The sequence below is a fragment of the Carassius auratus genome, unplaced genomic scaffold, assembly GCF_003368295.1.
Source record: "Carassius auratus strain Wakin unplaced genomic scaffold, ASM336829v1 scaf_tig00012939, whole genome shotgun sequence".
NCBI classification, from domain to species: Eukaryota; Metazoa; Chordata; class Actinopteri; order Cypriniformes; family Cyprinidae; genus Carassius; species Carassius auratus.
This window is the reverse complement of record NW_020524348.1, coordinates 10,280-27,704: the sequence shown is the minus strand read 5'-3', so window position 1 is coordinate 27,704 and position 17,425 is coordinate 10,280. Positions and strand designations below refer to the sequence as shown.

Genomic DNA, 17,425 nt, shown 5'->3' with positions numbered 1-17,425 from the left:
TGTAGACTCGCACTTAACGGTTCATTTGAATCAGTGAGGGGTCGACTCCAGAACAGCTGCAATCGGATCATTCTAATTCGTAAACGAATCGTTTGGTGCGATTCGCGATCCGATTAAAGTTTATTTTGAAAAGACTCAGTTCGTTCATGATGAATCAGACACCGCTTCTGCGTGTCGGAGCACGTGATATATTATAGGGAGTAACGATATGTTTTATGAAATGTAGTGAAGTTAAAAGTACGATCTTATGCTTTGGAATGTAGTGAAGTAAAAGTAAAAGTTACTAAAAATAAAACTACTCCAGTAAAGTACAGATACTTGAAAAATATACTTAAGTACAGTAACGAAGTAAAGCTACTCCGTTACTGTCCACCACTGCTAAACCATACATAAACCGTTTATATTTTAACACATTGCTGTATATTTTGCCAATACTATGGCCTCATATACAAGAGGATTCAAAATCGGACTGAGATAAAGACAAACAAAATTATATATTTAGGTGATATTCTCATGTTCTACCACCAGATGACACTATTGTTATTTGTACTGCATTAAAGGCTGTCCTTCATAAAACACCAAGCACAAGCAACTAGAAATGATGGATGCTTAATAAATTTATAATTATGCTTTTCCCCAATCTATGCTGCCTATAAAAAGTGCTTGTGAAAGTGTAAAGCGATATGGCTTGTATATTATTCTCTAAGTAGAAATATGTTAAACATGTAATGGGCTTGACCTTTAATGATCATTTTCACAGATCATTAACTCGTTTTATATGATAAGTGAAAGCTGATACAAACTTCAATCTATTTTCCAGTCACTCATGGGTCTCCAGAGGGTCCGGTCACAAGATGCAGCATCAACATCACGATCTCTCTCTGCCAGCACATTTCCAACTAAATATAAAACTGACTAAAGATTGCCAATACCTCTAGGACTAATTATTACTACTATTATCAGGTATCAGATATCAAGTTCTTTAGAATCCTCGACGGATTTTAAAAATAAAAAATACAAATGAATTCAGCTCAAAAAAGACAACAGAACAGCAAATCTAGTCGAAGCTAAAATCAGGTCTTCTTTGGTTTGTTTTGAGAATGAATGTTGCTTAGAACATGTGTGGGACATATTTCACCACCAAATTAATAAACAAATGAATTAATAAATACACAGTGCAATAGGAAAATTAAGTTTATGAGAATGTTCATGTAAAGTAAACAGGGCTTTACTTGTGGCGAGAAACTGGAGCTGCAAACTCAAATCTATCAAACATGTTTGTAACTAAGAAATAAATCCACCATTAAGGCACTTTAAAACATGGCTTCTCACTAAAAGTCTATTATCCAGATAAAGTTCCTCCAGGGGATAAAAAAGTCCATCCCAATCAATGTTATGGACTTGTCCTTTAGACTGAAGCAATGGTTTGACATTGTGTGAAGTTGAATGATGGGATTGTTTCCCACAAACACACAGCTTTTCACTTTGCAAGCTATTAACTGATGAACTGGAGTGATGTGGATTACTTGTGGATTACCGTGATGTTTTTATCAGCTGTTTGGACTCTCGTTCTGACAGCACCCATTCCAGGATCCATCGGTAAGCAAATGATATAATGCAAAACTTCTCCAAATCTGTTCTGATGAAGAAAGGCGAGTTCATTTTCAGTTTAATTTTGTGTGAACTGTTCCTATAAATATCATTAAAATAATGTCGCAAATAATGTCACATTGTCAAATATGACCCAGAAATCTTTAAGAGATTCACTACTGAACATCTGTCTGTATTAGTCATATCCTATAAAATGTCCTATTATTAATATTATATTCTCCTGATATAATATCGATATCAATCTGAACAACATCAACCACTTTTTACATTATTTTCAGAATAATAATACAGGCGGTAAAATAAAAAGAGCAATAATGTTTAACTTTTCATGAACAATGTACTGTATGAAAAAAACACTATCACTAATGCAATAAATATTAAATGTACAACACAACAAAAGTGCATAAATGATAACACATATAAGAAGAAATAGCTATAGATTTGCAAACATTATGCATCTTTCAGGGACTTCAAAAAAGTTTTTCTGACCGATCATTTAGATGACCGTAAAAGAACATGCATTGTCTTTGAATATAATCTACATTTCGATTTTGTTTAAAATGAACAGGGTTTGTTGTAGCATTCATTCCCAGTTAACATTGCACACATTTGTTTCAATATTCTTTATGTAACAGCCATGTCATACGAATGCACAGAAGGCTGCAGGAGGAATCACAGGGCACCGGGGGTGAACATTAACACACATTGTTTGGATCACATTACTGCCTTTGTTTGTTCTGATGACTAGCGGGAGATCGACATTCCCTGACTGTTATAGAAGTGAGAGCTGCTGTCTGTACTATCACACCATGCCTGGGCTTGATTGAAAGCCCTCTCTCCAGGGCCGCGGGAAGTAATTTTGAACAGGGGGTGCTGTGAATTTTTTTTTTTTTTTTTTTTTTTTACAAAAAACCTATGAGCCTATAGGCCTATTTAAAATACATTTTAAAAATATATACATTGAGATTTACTACTTTATTGTCATATACACTTCAGTGCACAGCCAGCCAGGGTCTGAAACACACAGACATCAGTTCTCAGATATGCGCAATGCGCTATTAATCTGAAGCAGAATCAAAAATAATAGTTTAAATAATAGTTTAATAATCGAAAAAAACGAAATAATTACTTTCATTACAATTTCAGATAGCCTATATATACATGCAACTCATTTAGATACAACAAATAATATTACAACAAAATATAATATTAATCAAACTTCACAATAACGCTAAAACAATGCAATCGATTTGGTCAGCTGGCTTGAGTCACTGCACGTTTATGTCACACGCAACTCTATTAACTCCAAAATCTTTTTACGCACACCACAAGGAAATAATCTCTGACTATTTAAGCAATTTGTTTATTGAACAGTTCTCCACATCCATTACGCAAAGAACACACGCACAGTATAAAGCTTTCTGTCTCCATCTCCAACCTTTTTACACAAACCACAAGGAATCTCCGACTATTTAATAGGGCTGGGTAAAAAATAGATTTTTCGATTAATCGTTTTTTAAAATGTGGTCGATTCAAAATCGATTCTCAAAGGCCATGAATCGATTTATTTTCCGTATTTATTTCCGCATACATTGAACGTAAGATTAGCGTTAATCTAATTACAAATCTCCTCCACTAGATGTCACCCTCTTATCTGCCTTGTGCGATGTTACCAACGAACCTATCATTCATTCATTCAGTTTAAAGCAGTGGTTCCATTTTCTGCAATGTGCGTCAGGTCATGCTCCCGTTCGCGTCTTACAGACTGCATCTTAAAGCCTCTTATACTTTCTGCGTCCTCGAGTCCGCTATGCAGGCTTGATGTAAACATCGCCATCGGAGAGTGTGTACCGAGTCTGAGCAGAGCAGACAACCGCGCGGACAGGTGCGCGTGGTCAGTAGTCTTCAAAAGCACAATTGCACATGTTCAGGCAGTGTGAAGAATCCCATTGCCAATCGAACTAATCGTGCCGGGCTCGGGCTTGTGCGGTAAATGAGCGGTCATGTAATGTTTCGATTAGCGCGAGAAATATGCGAAAATGTATGCTGAGTAGTTGAAACGGAGGCTTGCTTCTGACGATTACGTTTTGGTAGCACCAGCAACTAAAGCAAAGTCTGAGGTTTGGAAAAGTTTTGACCTTGTTTATAATGAGAATAATGAGTGAATAATGACGCACCATCAGTGAGCGCAGGAGCGCGCTGAAGACATCTACAGTGGATTCAGTGATTTTCCTCCACATAAACACTTAAGCCTTACCTAATCTTGGTGAGTAAATGTTTTTCAAATAATAACTAAATATTACTTGAGTCTTAAATGCATAATGTAGACAGAGTAGGCTATATAAGCTAATGTTGGCATTATTATTTTATTACGTCAGCTGCTATGGCGAAGCAAATCCGGCAGAGCCTTTATCTTAATTCATTTCGTTATTGCCAAATACCCATCTTAATTTATAATTTATCTTAATTAAATTTTTTAAGAAAGACTTGTTTTTATTGGTGCGTTGGCCTATTTATATGCTAAATGAGCCTATACCTTAGGGCTATTTATAGAGTGCTGAGATGTTACGATGTTACAGAGGACTTATTTTATTTCTTTGTTCAAACTTCAAAGTGGCCTATTACGTTAGTCATGTATAAATTATGTTAAATTATGTATAAATGACTCATTCCTGACAAAAGGCAAAAGAGCTGTGTGCTGCGCACATTTGAATAATGTCGGGTTGTAAATGGGTTCGGGCTCTTAAAAAGCTGTCAATCAAAATGTACGTGTCGGCTCGGGACGTGTCGGGCTTATATTTTAAGGCCCGATTACATCTCTAATAGAAAATCGAATCGAAAATCGAAATCGAATCGAGGATCGAAATAGAATCGATTTGAGAGCTTGTGAATCGAAATCGAATCGATCTGGAACATCTGAATCGATACCCAGCCCTACTATTTAAACGTTATTTAACGGTTCTCCACAACCATTACACAAAGAACACACGAACGAAATAATACTCTCCATCTCCATCCCCACCACCTTAAAAAAATACTATAGTGTACTACTTACAATTGCTTGGCTAGTCAAAGCTGATCCCACACTTGTTGCCAAAAAAATAAATGTTACAAGCGCGTTACAAATATTTTAATAGGCCTAAATTTTTTTTTATCTCCCTCTCGTCACTAGGGGGTGCTGCAGCACCCCCAGCACCCCCACTTCCCGCGGCCATGCCTCTCTCATACTCTCTGGAAGACAACACTCTGCTGCCATGCTCTTTGTTGACTAAACACTTCGCATCTTACCCGCTAGACACTGGGATGGTGGATTTGGTGTCCGGCTGAGCGTACGTGTGAGACAGATAGGAAGATATGGCAAGTTTCAGACATTCTTGTCACCTTTCTGGCTTTGTGTAATCCTGCTGCTACCCCACTACATCATAGTCAGCGTTCTCCCGCTGGGCTTGGCAGCGAGGGGCTCGTGCCTCGCAATTCTCAACACTTAACACTGAAGAGAATCTCTCTCCTCCAGATACTTCCATATCGAGTTGTGTGGTATATACAGTAGTGCCTGCGACTGAATGTTCACTTCAGATCTTTAGGTGATTTCTGTCTAAGGTTCAGCCACTAATCATGATTCCAGATCACACAGATGAATAAATATTAACCAATTACGAAAATAACACTATATTATTAATAATCAGGAGAATTATGGTCATACCTTGTGTTTCTTACTATGATTTCAAAATGCTCTTAAGCTACTTTTCAGTAACAATTACAAGTTTCTTTTTTATATATATATATAAATAAACCATGGTGTTTTTGTTGTTTATTATGATAAATTATTTTATATACAAAATTTGGGCTCTGCAAGTTTTTAATGTTTTTGAAAGTATATTGTGCTCCGAGAGCCTGTGTTTATTTGATCAAAAATACAGTAAAAACTGCAATATTAAAATAACTATGTTACATTTTCATAGATTTTATAAAGTATTTTATTCCTGTGATGCAAAGCTGAATTCTCAGCATCATTAATCTAATCTTCAGTGTCACATGATCCTTCGGAAATTGAATCTAATATACTGATTTGATGCTTTGATTATTATTATTATTATATTTTCTTCTTATTATCAATTTATATATAACTTTGTAGAGTTATATAAACACACACACACACACACAAATATCTTACTGACCCAAACTTACAAACAGTAATATAAGCCTAAACCAATGACTATAAAACAATAAAATGTAACAGTCTTTTATCTCCAAATACAATACTAAACCCTTTGCACAAAAAATAAATAAAAATCTTTGCTGCCCCTAAGACACTCATCATATGATTACAATGTAAGAATGATGGGAAATGCTCATAAGGTGAAGGCCTCTGGGCACATATCTCAACCACAATGCATGTGGTGATGGTATCAAAACCACCTCGTTCATTAGTGTCATATTCATCTGTCTTCACCACGCTTTACAGTCCTACACAAAATCCAGCCTAAGCTCTGTATCAAAGAATGTTTGCCAGGGAGAGTAATTAGCCTGTAAGAATAGCACCTATTGAATCCACCGCTTCTAAAAGTGTGCTCCACAGAGACATTCATCACCGGAGAGGACAGGCGCTCACACACACACGCACACAGAGGATCGGCTGGCATCTGAAATGATATCTTACGAGGCTGTCTGCACCTTCTACATCATTCTGGATCAAAACACTTCTCTAAAATAAACCTTGTGTCTTGTCCTAACCTACTCACTGGCATAAAGACCTGAGCCGGTCACACACAGGTCACATAATCAAAGAACTTGAACTTGCACTTGTTTTATGATTAAACATTTTGTCTGTCAGGCATTTCATTTGTTCCTGGCTTTTTCAAGCACTAAGATTATTATTATTATTCACCAGTAGGTTTAAAGCAATGCTATTTACAGTATACTGTATACTTAAAGGAATATTCAGTGTAATTCAGTGCAATGGATAGTTCACCAAAATGAAAACACTGTGATAATTAACGCAGCCTCAAGTTGTTTCAAAACTATATGAGTATTTTATTTATGTTGAGCACAAAAGAAGATATTTTAAAGAATGTTTGTAACTAAACAGTTGCTGGTAGTCACTGACTTCCATAGGACGGAGAAAGATACTGTTAAATCAATGGCTGTTTGGTTACCAACATGCTTCCAAAAAATATCTTATGTTTCTTTAGGGTCAATTGAAAGCATTTTTGGCTTAACATTGATTACCACAATTAAAATACAAAATCAATTCAAGTACTTAGAGTTTATTTAAGGTACTTACAATGAAAATGAATGGAACCAATCCACAAACACTAAAATATTCACTTCCAAATGTACATCAATAAATTTAGTGTGCAAAAAAATCACTTATTAATCCATCCTGTGTAGTTATATTCAATTGTACAGCTATGTGGCCACAACAACAGAACAATACAAACTATGAGATCCTAAATGGCAATGATTTAATTAAACAACTTTATCTTAAATTATTTACACAATTTACATTAAATGATAAATAACAGCTTTTAAATTAAATTAAATTAATATACGCATAACATCTGTTATTTTAAATCCTTCACATGATTTCCATATTAAAAGGGCATCAACATTTCTTCAATTTAATTATTATTATTATTATTATTATTATTATTATAATTATTATTATTATTATTATTATTGTTTTATTATTGGTCAGTACAGTAAGTGGTTTGTTGGTTTTAATCAAATGGGGGCATGTTAAAATTATTTTTAATTGTGTTTGATTATCTTTGGTAATTAAATTATAATGCCAAAAAAGCTTTTGAAGGAATTTAAACATTTCTTTCCAAATGTGTCCAAATACAAAAAATTTGTATCTACAAATTAAAAATTTGATGATCTTCAAAAGCAAAATTCCTTTTACAATATGGTAGTGTAATTTACAATATAAATGTGATTCCAAATGCCAAATGAGTCACACAAAACACAGTGGCGTACAGTCTAGAACTCGATATGTAATCTGATTATAGTGTTCATGCGAATCTATTCTGTGACAGCAGGTGGTAAGAAACCCATGATCCACTCCTGTTATTAACACGGGTGAGAAACGAAATCACTCGCTTTCAAATCCAGACAGTGATTTTCACCCCAAATTAGCATTCCTGTGGTGATAAACATAGATTATCTCACTAAAACCATTATAGTAATTCTGTTCACTGCTTTTGTTTTTCCTCTTAATTTGCTAAGAACATTCTAGGTGACTGAAGATAAGAGGCATGTTGCGTGTGATGCATATTTTGGATAATATGAAATATGCAGCAGCAGGGTTTGGCTGAGCGTCTGTCCACACTGAACTGTAATTCCATTCCCACTGGCCTCTTGGGAAAGTCACTGGCGCCCTTAACGCTGTCCCGGTGTCTCAGAGATCTCAGGCAACATGACATAACTCAGTGTCAAAGTAGACGCTAATATGACTGATTAAGTGAGAACCAAGACCTTCCTCTCATGATCTTGAATCTGTAGTGAAAAAGGATTGAAAGTCTGGATTTAGGACACAAGTTTCAGGAAATTTGCAGGAAAACAAACAAACAAACAACAACAAAAAAAGGAACTAATAAATAATAAATAATAATGAAGATATGTAAAAATGTTTCCAAGAGCACTTTCAAATTAATTTAACTAAAGAAAAATAAATAAATAATAGTTTTATTCAAAATCACCCCCTTCAACCTATATTGTATTTTTTTTCAAAGATGCTAAAGTGAATTTTACAATAAAATATTATTTTAGTTTTACTGCCTCAATTTGATGTTTAATGCAATGTGTTATTTTTTGTTTCTTTGTAATTGTGAAATTCACTACAGATGTCTGAGTGAAAATTTCTACACCAATCTTTTTAGAGTATAGTTGAAAAACATCCTTAAAGTTAAGGCAACAATCTTAGCTGAATACTTATAATTATAGAAACACATTTCTGAAATTAAATTAAATTGAAATGATTTTATAGAAATATGTTGAGGAATTTAATTAAAAAATTCATTAAAAATTTATTTATATACATATATATTTTAAAACAATTATTTCTGAATCTTTGTTCATTGACTACAAACTAATCAAAGCATTTTTATTTATTTTTGCTGATCTCATGCTATTGTTTTATATATATATATATATATATATATATATATATATATATACATATATATATAAACTATGTTTGATAAAAGCACTGCTGAATGGTGATAAGAATAGAATCTGATGGTGCTGTGGGAGTATGTCACCTTCGATTACAATGATAAACTGTTCTTTAAAAAGCTAGACACATAAGTCCATAAACACAAATGCACAACCATATTCCTCATTCAAAAGATGCATGCGTTTGAGGTGTCTGATTATTAACTGCTCTATATCTAAAAAGCAGGTTCTAAAATTATGAATCCAGTGTTTTTGTCATAACTAGGCCAACTCAGTTTGTGTCTGATTATACATAAACATATTTGGGGAAATATGATATGAGGTCTCAGCTTTATGTGTCTGAAATATGTGAGTGAACATGTGTTTACGCGTGGTGCCCATGCGGGTGGAGTCAACACCTCGGAAGCGTAACTCTTTCCAGAGTGGGTGTTTCATCCATATAAAGCAATCCAGGAGCTCAAAGAACAGGAGTCCTCACTCGCAGTGCTCTGCATCGGCTTTGGCTGCAGCACTGCTGCTATTGCTGCGCGTCTGGGTGCCCTGATCCTTTGCACAGCTATAGAGAGGTGAGAGAAGGGCAGAGAGAAAGCCATTACTACACAGCTAACAATGGCAGATTTGTCTGTAAAAAATCAATCCTGTGCATTATTGTGCATGCATATTTTGTGCTAGTCTGAATTTACAATTTTGCATGGAGCAAAATAAAACATTTGCATTGCTTTTTAGGCAGAAATAGTGATTTGCATTGCTTTGTAGGCAGAAAAGTGATTTGCATTGCTTTGTAGGCAGAAAAGTGATTTGTAAAGAAATATGGGGTTTAATTCTTCCCAAAATGTACGATGCATTTAAAAGGCATTGATGATATTAATGAACACATACATTTTTGTTGTCTATAAATGGGGCTTATTTAAAATGTTTTCTGCAAAAAACAAACAAAAAACAAAAACAAAAAAACCACTGTGATTAAGTTTTAATTGAGTATAAATAATAGGCTTAATAAATAGCAAAAGTGGTTAATTAATAGCATCATACTTGAAATCATGTTTTCACATTTTTCCTGTTCAGTAAGCATGCAACTATTATTTTTCATTGGAATGGCAAACAGTTATGCAGTTTAACTCACAAAAACCTGTTTAAATTAGGAAGTTGACAAGGAGAAAGAGCTCATAAATACAAAAACCACACTAATAATCTCACATGCCACACATACATTCTGTATTCATTCTCCTGATGCAGCTGGTCATATACACATGTTTTGTATGCACACAGAGTATCAGAGTTCAAAAAAAGCACAGGAGCTTTACAGGAGCTGGAATGTATGTAGTGAGTGTTTGGACGCTGAGAAGGAATGTGTTGATTGTTCAGTGATGAGTGATGAGGACAAACAGAACTAAGCTACTGAAATGTGTATTTACAATACAATGGTTTCAAAAGCTATCATCAATTTTACAGATGAAAATCTTTATTTTATTACCAATTGTCATTTTGGAAATATAATGTTTTAGTACAAGAGGCAATTACTTTTTCTCCAAGATGTTCTCATTTTAAAATGCAAGCGTCAATTTTCTTTCCTTTTCCTTTTCCTGTTTTTATGGGCCTGCTGAAATTAGTTTACAGTCAGGGTCTTCAGGTTCTACTGTGATGTCATTTCCAGTTCAAGAGTTTCTCAAATTCAGAAGGAAAATATATATATATATATATATATATATTATTTTAATAATATAATTATTTTCTATTATTTCAATTATAATCCAATTTATATTTAATATATAAATATATATAATTAGATTTGTATTATAGTGAACAATGACACCCTCTGAATAGAACAGAGTTTTGCTGAATTTTTCCCTTTTTTCCCGGACAGGCAGTGCAATGATTGAACTGGGCTCAGTGGAGGAGGGCAGCAGTCTGATAGACGAGCTGATGGAGTTAACATCTCAGAGTTTATGTCAGCTCGAGATTAAAGAACACTTCAACATTATTAAAGAGATCGGTCGGGGAAAGTATGGACGTGTGCTGCTGGTCACCCACCGCTGCAAGGGTATGTCAGCCAGAAGGGTTAATATGTTTAATTTTAGGTCATATGTCATACATTAAAAGAAAACAGCATTTTAACTAAGCATGGGTGAGTTTCCCAAAAGCTACTTAAGCCTAAGAATGATCTTAATATTACAGTCTGTTTTTCAAAATCATTGTAACTTAAGTAGCACTTGAAGATTATCGTAGATCTACGGGTGCTCTGGAGTAATTGTTTAGCCCTAAGTGCATCGTAAGAAGACAGATTTATGCTCTCACCTGCAGGGCAATCTGCATATTACACCTTTGACTTGAAGTCAAGTGCAATGTGATTATAATATACGGATTTGATTGTGCTTTATTGTACACTTTGACTTGTTTTCTTTAAATTTTGTTCTTAATTTATAAATAAATAAATTAAAAAGAGCAGGGAAAATTAGAAATACACATTTAACTGAAAAAAAAAGAATAAAAAAAAGAATAAAAGAAGTATGTAGGAAATGCTTCAAAGACTGGGGGGTTGTTTGTCAATGACGAAATCCAGCTATGAAAATCCAGCAACTTACAGTGCATTCAGGCTAACATTTTTTACCTAACATAATATATAAGTATATAAAGTATATTATATATGATTATGTAAAGCATAATATTGTACACTATAATATAATATAATATTATATCGTATTATAGTTATTATATCGAAGTTGTCTGTCTGGAATGCAGCATTAGGTTAACATAAATAAATGATTGTGTACTACAATTAAGAGCCATTCTCTAAGGCGTCATACGGATAGCGACTCCTAAGTAGCACTTAAAACACAGCTACGTGCGATTGCTTTACGTGCATTGCTGGGAAACGCACGTGAAACTATAACGAAAGATCGTAAAATTACTTGTAGAAAACGTTCGTAAGCTCTAAGATCAATTGTTAGCGGGAAACTGGCCCGTTTGAGGATCTTGAATCACCCTGAAGGGGTTTATTTTAAGATAATGACTAGCTGATTATTATTCTTCGAACAATTTAAAATAGCGAAAAAATGAAACCCTTCAAATTTTGAACTTCATCCGACTTGTCATGAGTCAAGGATTCGGGAGAAAAAAAGAATGTTTCTTCTGTGCCTTAGGGTTTAAAAGTTATCAGTATAAGCATGAGTGAAACTTTGGACAAGTGGTGGCGCTAGAGAGTTTGAGTTAGAGACTGCAAATTTGCTATGGTGACTGTTCTGACTGTCCTATATCGGTGTGCCAAATTTCACAACTTTCCTGCAATCGTTTCTATGGGCTGCCATAGACTCAAGAGTGAAAGAAGAAGAAGAATGCAAACGGATACACCTTCGGTGCCTGGCCCCTATAAAACATGCTCATATTCATTACCAATTACAATAAAAGACCTGTGTATGCCACAAACAGATTTCATGGTTCATTATGGTTTTTTTTAAACCATAATGATCAAAAACATGGTATTAGTTTGTATGTATTCTTTATGTAGGCTATTCTTTAAGTATGTAACTGTATCACATGAAGGTGGGAATCATTACTGTGGTGTGTGTATCAGTATTGCAGGGAACAGTTTTACCAGTGTGCAGGAATGAGATAATGCTATTTAAATGAAACACTACATCCTCTTTTACACTCCCACAGATCGTAATGCCAAGATATCATCCGAACAGCTGTGAAAATACTTTCCACTACAAACGAAAGACTGTATGTCATGTTATGTGTCTCCAGGGCACCTTTTAAGAAAGCCGAATGTCCTCTGATCTTGTTTCTCTTTCACTGCTGATTGTGTCTCAGGGACTCCGATGGCTCTCAAAGTGCTACCCAAGGCCTCCACCAAACTGCAGGGCTTCCTGAGAGAATACTGCATCTCTTTGCATCTGTCTTGCCACCCATGCATCGTGGGATTGTTTGGAATCGCCTTCCAGTCCAACGAGCACTACGGATTCGCCCAGGAGCTTGTGACAGGACGGGACCTTTTTGCCATCATCCAGCCACGGGTGGGTGGGTCCTCAAACATCATGAGATCTTTCCTTTATTCACATGTAGTTATGCTTAAGCACTGCAAATTCCCAGATTTCTTCAAATATGTGACCCAGGACCCCAAAACCAGTCATAATAAAAAAGCTGTTGAGACTACTATTCATATACATATGACCATATTTAGATACTTATTTATTTGTATACACAAAGCCAGACATTCGCTTTAAAGTAAGTCTGTCACTTTATGTCTGTCATTGGCAGACGAGTTCTAATTCAGTGTCCGACACTTGAGAAGGTTACGCTGTATCGTCACAGACACTATAGTGACTCTAGATGTGGTACAGTATATTTTATCCCAAGGGACCGGGATAAAACTGCATGCTTACAGAATGATGTTTGACAGATGCTGATTAAATGCATCGCAGAGAACTGATGAGTGATCAGGATAACAATATATATATATATACCCATCCTCTGAGAGCTTCCATAACTGAATAATTCTTTAAGAAGATGCTTGTAATGAAATAAGATATTTTATTATAAAATGTTTAAAATAATCCTTAATTTGAGATGGTGGAATGGTGAAATTCAGATTGGTTGGATCAGATTAGGCTCTCACAATATTCCATTTTTCATATCACGGTAATTGTGGCCATACAAATTCACAATATCGATATGTCGTGATATCTATAGAAATCTTGGGAGGAAAAGATATCAGTCAAATTATTTTTTACTTTGTTGAGTTTTTCTTTTTCACCCAATGAACATAAGGATACTGATAAACGCAGGGCACAAGACTCTGGCTTTCTCCATCCTCTTGGATGCTCCTATGAAATAACTGTCAAGTTCCACAGTATGATGAATTAATATTAATGCTAACACTTTACAATAAGATGTCATTTGTTAACATTAATGTATTAACTAACATGAATGAACAATGAACAATACATGTATTACACAATATATTATCTTTGTTAATGTCATTCATTGTTCATATTAGTTCACAGTGCATTAATGTTTACAAATAATTGTAATAATTAACATGAACTAAGATTAATGAATGCTGTGGAAATATTGTTCATTATTATTTGTGTATTATTTATATATGTTGTTAGCTAATGTAATTAACTAATTTTAGTTAACTGCTGAATCTTATTGAAGAATGACCGCAGATGAGGCATGAAGTGCACAGCACTGCAACCATATTACAGAGTTTAATGTAGTACTGTGGTCGCTCAGTTTTTCAAGATCAGTTTTAATCATGTAACTTTTAATCATGTAACTGTTAATAGATTTGAACAAAGACAAAAAAGTGTTACTACACACAGGCTGTATTGATTGCAAATACAAAAAAAGACGAGTAAAGAAAATGCAGAACTTAATTAATTAAAAGAATCACCCTTTGCTTAAACATATGAACACAGAAAGCCGCTGTTAAGAGATTAATATAACGTTTACCGTTCTATGACTAGTAAAATAATGGCAACTCTGACAAACATGGTGTCATGAGAAATTGAGTCCCCGCTCAAAATCGAGTCCGCTTAGGACCCTGAGTGATCCCATTGGTTTAACAAACTTTTAATGGGTATTATTCTTAGCGCCTGATTACAATTCCTACAAATTCATACTTTCATTTATGTTGTTTAAAACTTTGTTATAATGACCATTAATGTCGTTTACAAAATTATTTTAGCTTGAAAATACAAGCTACCACAGTTTCGATTAGACATGCAACAAGCTATCAAAACAACTTTTTGATCAGGCATTTGAAACCGCTACTGTCTTGGTCCGAAGTGGACCAAATTTCGATGGGGGACTTGATTTCTGATGACACCAGCTCTCCTCGGAGTAGCTGCGAGCGCTGCGTCGTCTTCTCATGTGACAGGTGTCAGTGTTAAGACACAATACTGCCACCTGGGAGCTCAACCAGGTCCTGGCACTGAAGTATTTACATGTGGTGTTATCATAAGAGTTATAATAACTGTTCATTTTAAATATTGCAGTTATCGCTAATAACGGTATATCGTCACACACTAAATTAACACAATATCGATAATTGTTGCTATGAATATCACGATTAATACCGGTATATCGTTACACAAAAATACCCCGACATCGATATTTGTTGCTTTGAATGTCATGGTTATCGTTAATACCGGTATATGGCGACACCCCTAGGTCAGATACATGCATATTTACTTTTGGCTATTATTAGTACATTAGGACATTATTAGAAACCAGTGAGAAAAAAAGTGTTTAAGTTTATTTTATTATTTCTATATAATAAATGAAGCTCCAGATTGTTCAAGTCACTCCAGACTTGCCCTGAACCACTATGTAATACAGGCCCGTTCACACGCTGAGCATGTTCACTTGGAGCAGAACGTACACTTGACATATTTCGGTAATGTTCACATGTCCTCTCAGGAAATCTTGGAGGGTGTAATGTGTGAGTAAAAGAGAAGAGCAGCTGTTTTTCTCTGTCACCACATGAGTCTCTGTTACTTCAGCATATCCAGTGAAACCTTAAGCCAGACGTACTGAAGCCTGGAAAGATTTAAAGAGGCAATAACGCCACAGGGGCTCCTAAACACATGCAACCTTAGATTTCAGTTTATTGTGCAATGAAGTCGTCTTGACAGAATTTTGCACACATTCGTGTCAGTATATTGTTCAGTATTTTAAATAGTCAAGACTATTGTTACCAAAATAAATTTCTCAGCATAACGGCCCATTTATGGTGCAGTCATGGTCTAATGGATAGAGAGTCGGACTTCTAACCCGAAGGTCGCTGATTAGAGTCTCAGGTCCGGCAGGAATTGTAAGGGGGGGGGGGACCAGAACTCTTTCCACCTTCAATACCGTGACTGAGGTGAGACCCTTGAGCAAGGCACCGAACCCCCAAATTCTAACTGGGCACTGCAACTTTGGCTGCCGCTGCCCACTGCTCTGGGTGTATGTTCACAGAGTGTGTGTGTGCACTTGGATGGGTTAAAATATATCAACTATATATAAAAGTGTGTACCGGTATGTGTGTGTGTGTATATATATATATATATATATATATATATATATATATATATATATATATATAGTTATTTTATTTGTTAGTAATTAAATTAAATTGTAATTTACCTTTTTTATATTTAAGATGTTTTATCTATGATATTAAGATATTCAATACTTTCTTATTTTATTATTGAAGTATGATTTAAGTTTTTTTTTTTTTTACTTTTATTTATAACATATTATTGAAATGCTTTAATATATCATTTATAATATTAAAATTGACATTTAAAAAAAAGTTACTGAAAACAAAATATCGTTGAACCAAAAAAAATTACTGGTATATTGAATATAAAAAAATTATAATATAATGAGCACTGTTTTGGTTATAGAGTTTATTTTCTTATTAACTGAGTCCTGGTGTACTCTACACTGGACAACATTTTTTTTTTCACAATTTGTTTCTCATGCTCCAAACAATGGAATGATGCATTTTGTTTTTCTCCAGGTGGGCATCCCTGAATGTGCAGTGAAGCGCTGTGCAGTTCAGATCTCTTGTGCTCTAGAGTTCATCCACCAGCGTGGTCTGGTCCACCGCGACATCAAGCCTGAGAACATTCTGCTGCTGGACACCCAATGCCGGCGGGTTAAACTGGCCGACTTCGGCCTCACCCAGAGACGAGGAACCCTCATACGCTTCATATCGGGCACGCTGCCGTATATGGCTCCAGAGCTGTGTGCCATGGTCTTGGAGGAAGGTCAGAAGGAGGTAACAGTCCCTCCGCTCCGTGTGGAGCCCACTCTAGATACCTTTGCCTTTGCCGTGCTTCTTTTCTGTATCCTCACTGGCTTCTTCCCCTGGGAGCGCTGCAATGACAGCGACGATTTCTACGAGGAATTTGCAGACTGGCGCAGATCGCCGAAGAAAACCCCCGTGCCATCTCAGTGGAAAAGATTCACGCCTGTGTGCATGCAGATGTTCAGAAGGATGTTAGCACTGGATCCCAGTGAGAGGTGCTCTATAGGGGAGGTCAAAGGTTATGTGGGTAAGGACTGGGTGCGAGCGAAGGACGCCAACGGATGGGTGGGAGAAAATGGGGAGGTCAGCACATCCACACCGAGTCCTTGCAGAAGCAGCTACAGTGATGAACAGTGATGGTGTTATATGACAAATGAGCAGAATGTGGTGCCGGTTGCAATGCAGAGAGCTGCTCGGCGGAAAGAATGTAGATCATTAGAGGTGTTGATATCTTAAAAAGTTATGAGGAAGACACTCATTTGCGGGTCAATATTACTGGTTAAATACAATTTATACTTCATTAACAGCAATTGTGGCATGCTATAATTAACAATAGATACACTATATATATATATATATATATATATAAACACAAAGTAATGCACTTACATTTTTAAATTCTATATTTAGTTGTCTACATAAGAATACATTTTGATGGAGAAAAAGTACATTATTGCTGTACAGGATTCCATAAAGTGCACAGAAACTCAAATCTGATCAAATTTATGATACAAAATATTTTATAAATATATGAATTACGAAAAATCAGGTAATATTTATTTATTCATGTGTGTGTATAATATATACAGTATACACACACACACATATCTATATGTA

At 35.3% G+C, this 17,425-nt stretch overlaps 1 protein-coding gene across 1 annotated transcript; it reads left to right on the top strand.

Annotated features, from left to right (window-relative positions):
• The first annotated feature begins 9,249 nt into the window (after nt 1–9,249).
• LOC113073829 (serine/threonine-protein kinase SBK1-like) lies at nt 9,250–17,108 on the top strand. Its single transcript, XM_026246578.1, has 4 exons — nt 9,250–9,353; nt 10,652–10,828; nt 12,598–12,800; nt 16,298–17,108. The coding sequence occupies exons 2-4, from the start codon at nt 10,660–10,662 to the stop codon at nt 16,943–16,945; spliced, it is 1,020 nt and encodes a 339-aa protein (XP_026102363.1). The 5' UTR covers nt 9,250–9,353; nt 10,652–10,659; the 3' UTR covers nt 16,946–17,108.
• The last annotated feature ends 317 nt before the right edge of the window (nt 17,109–17,425 follow it).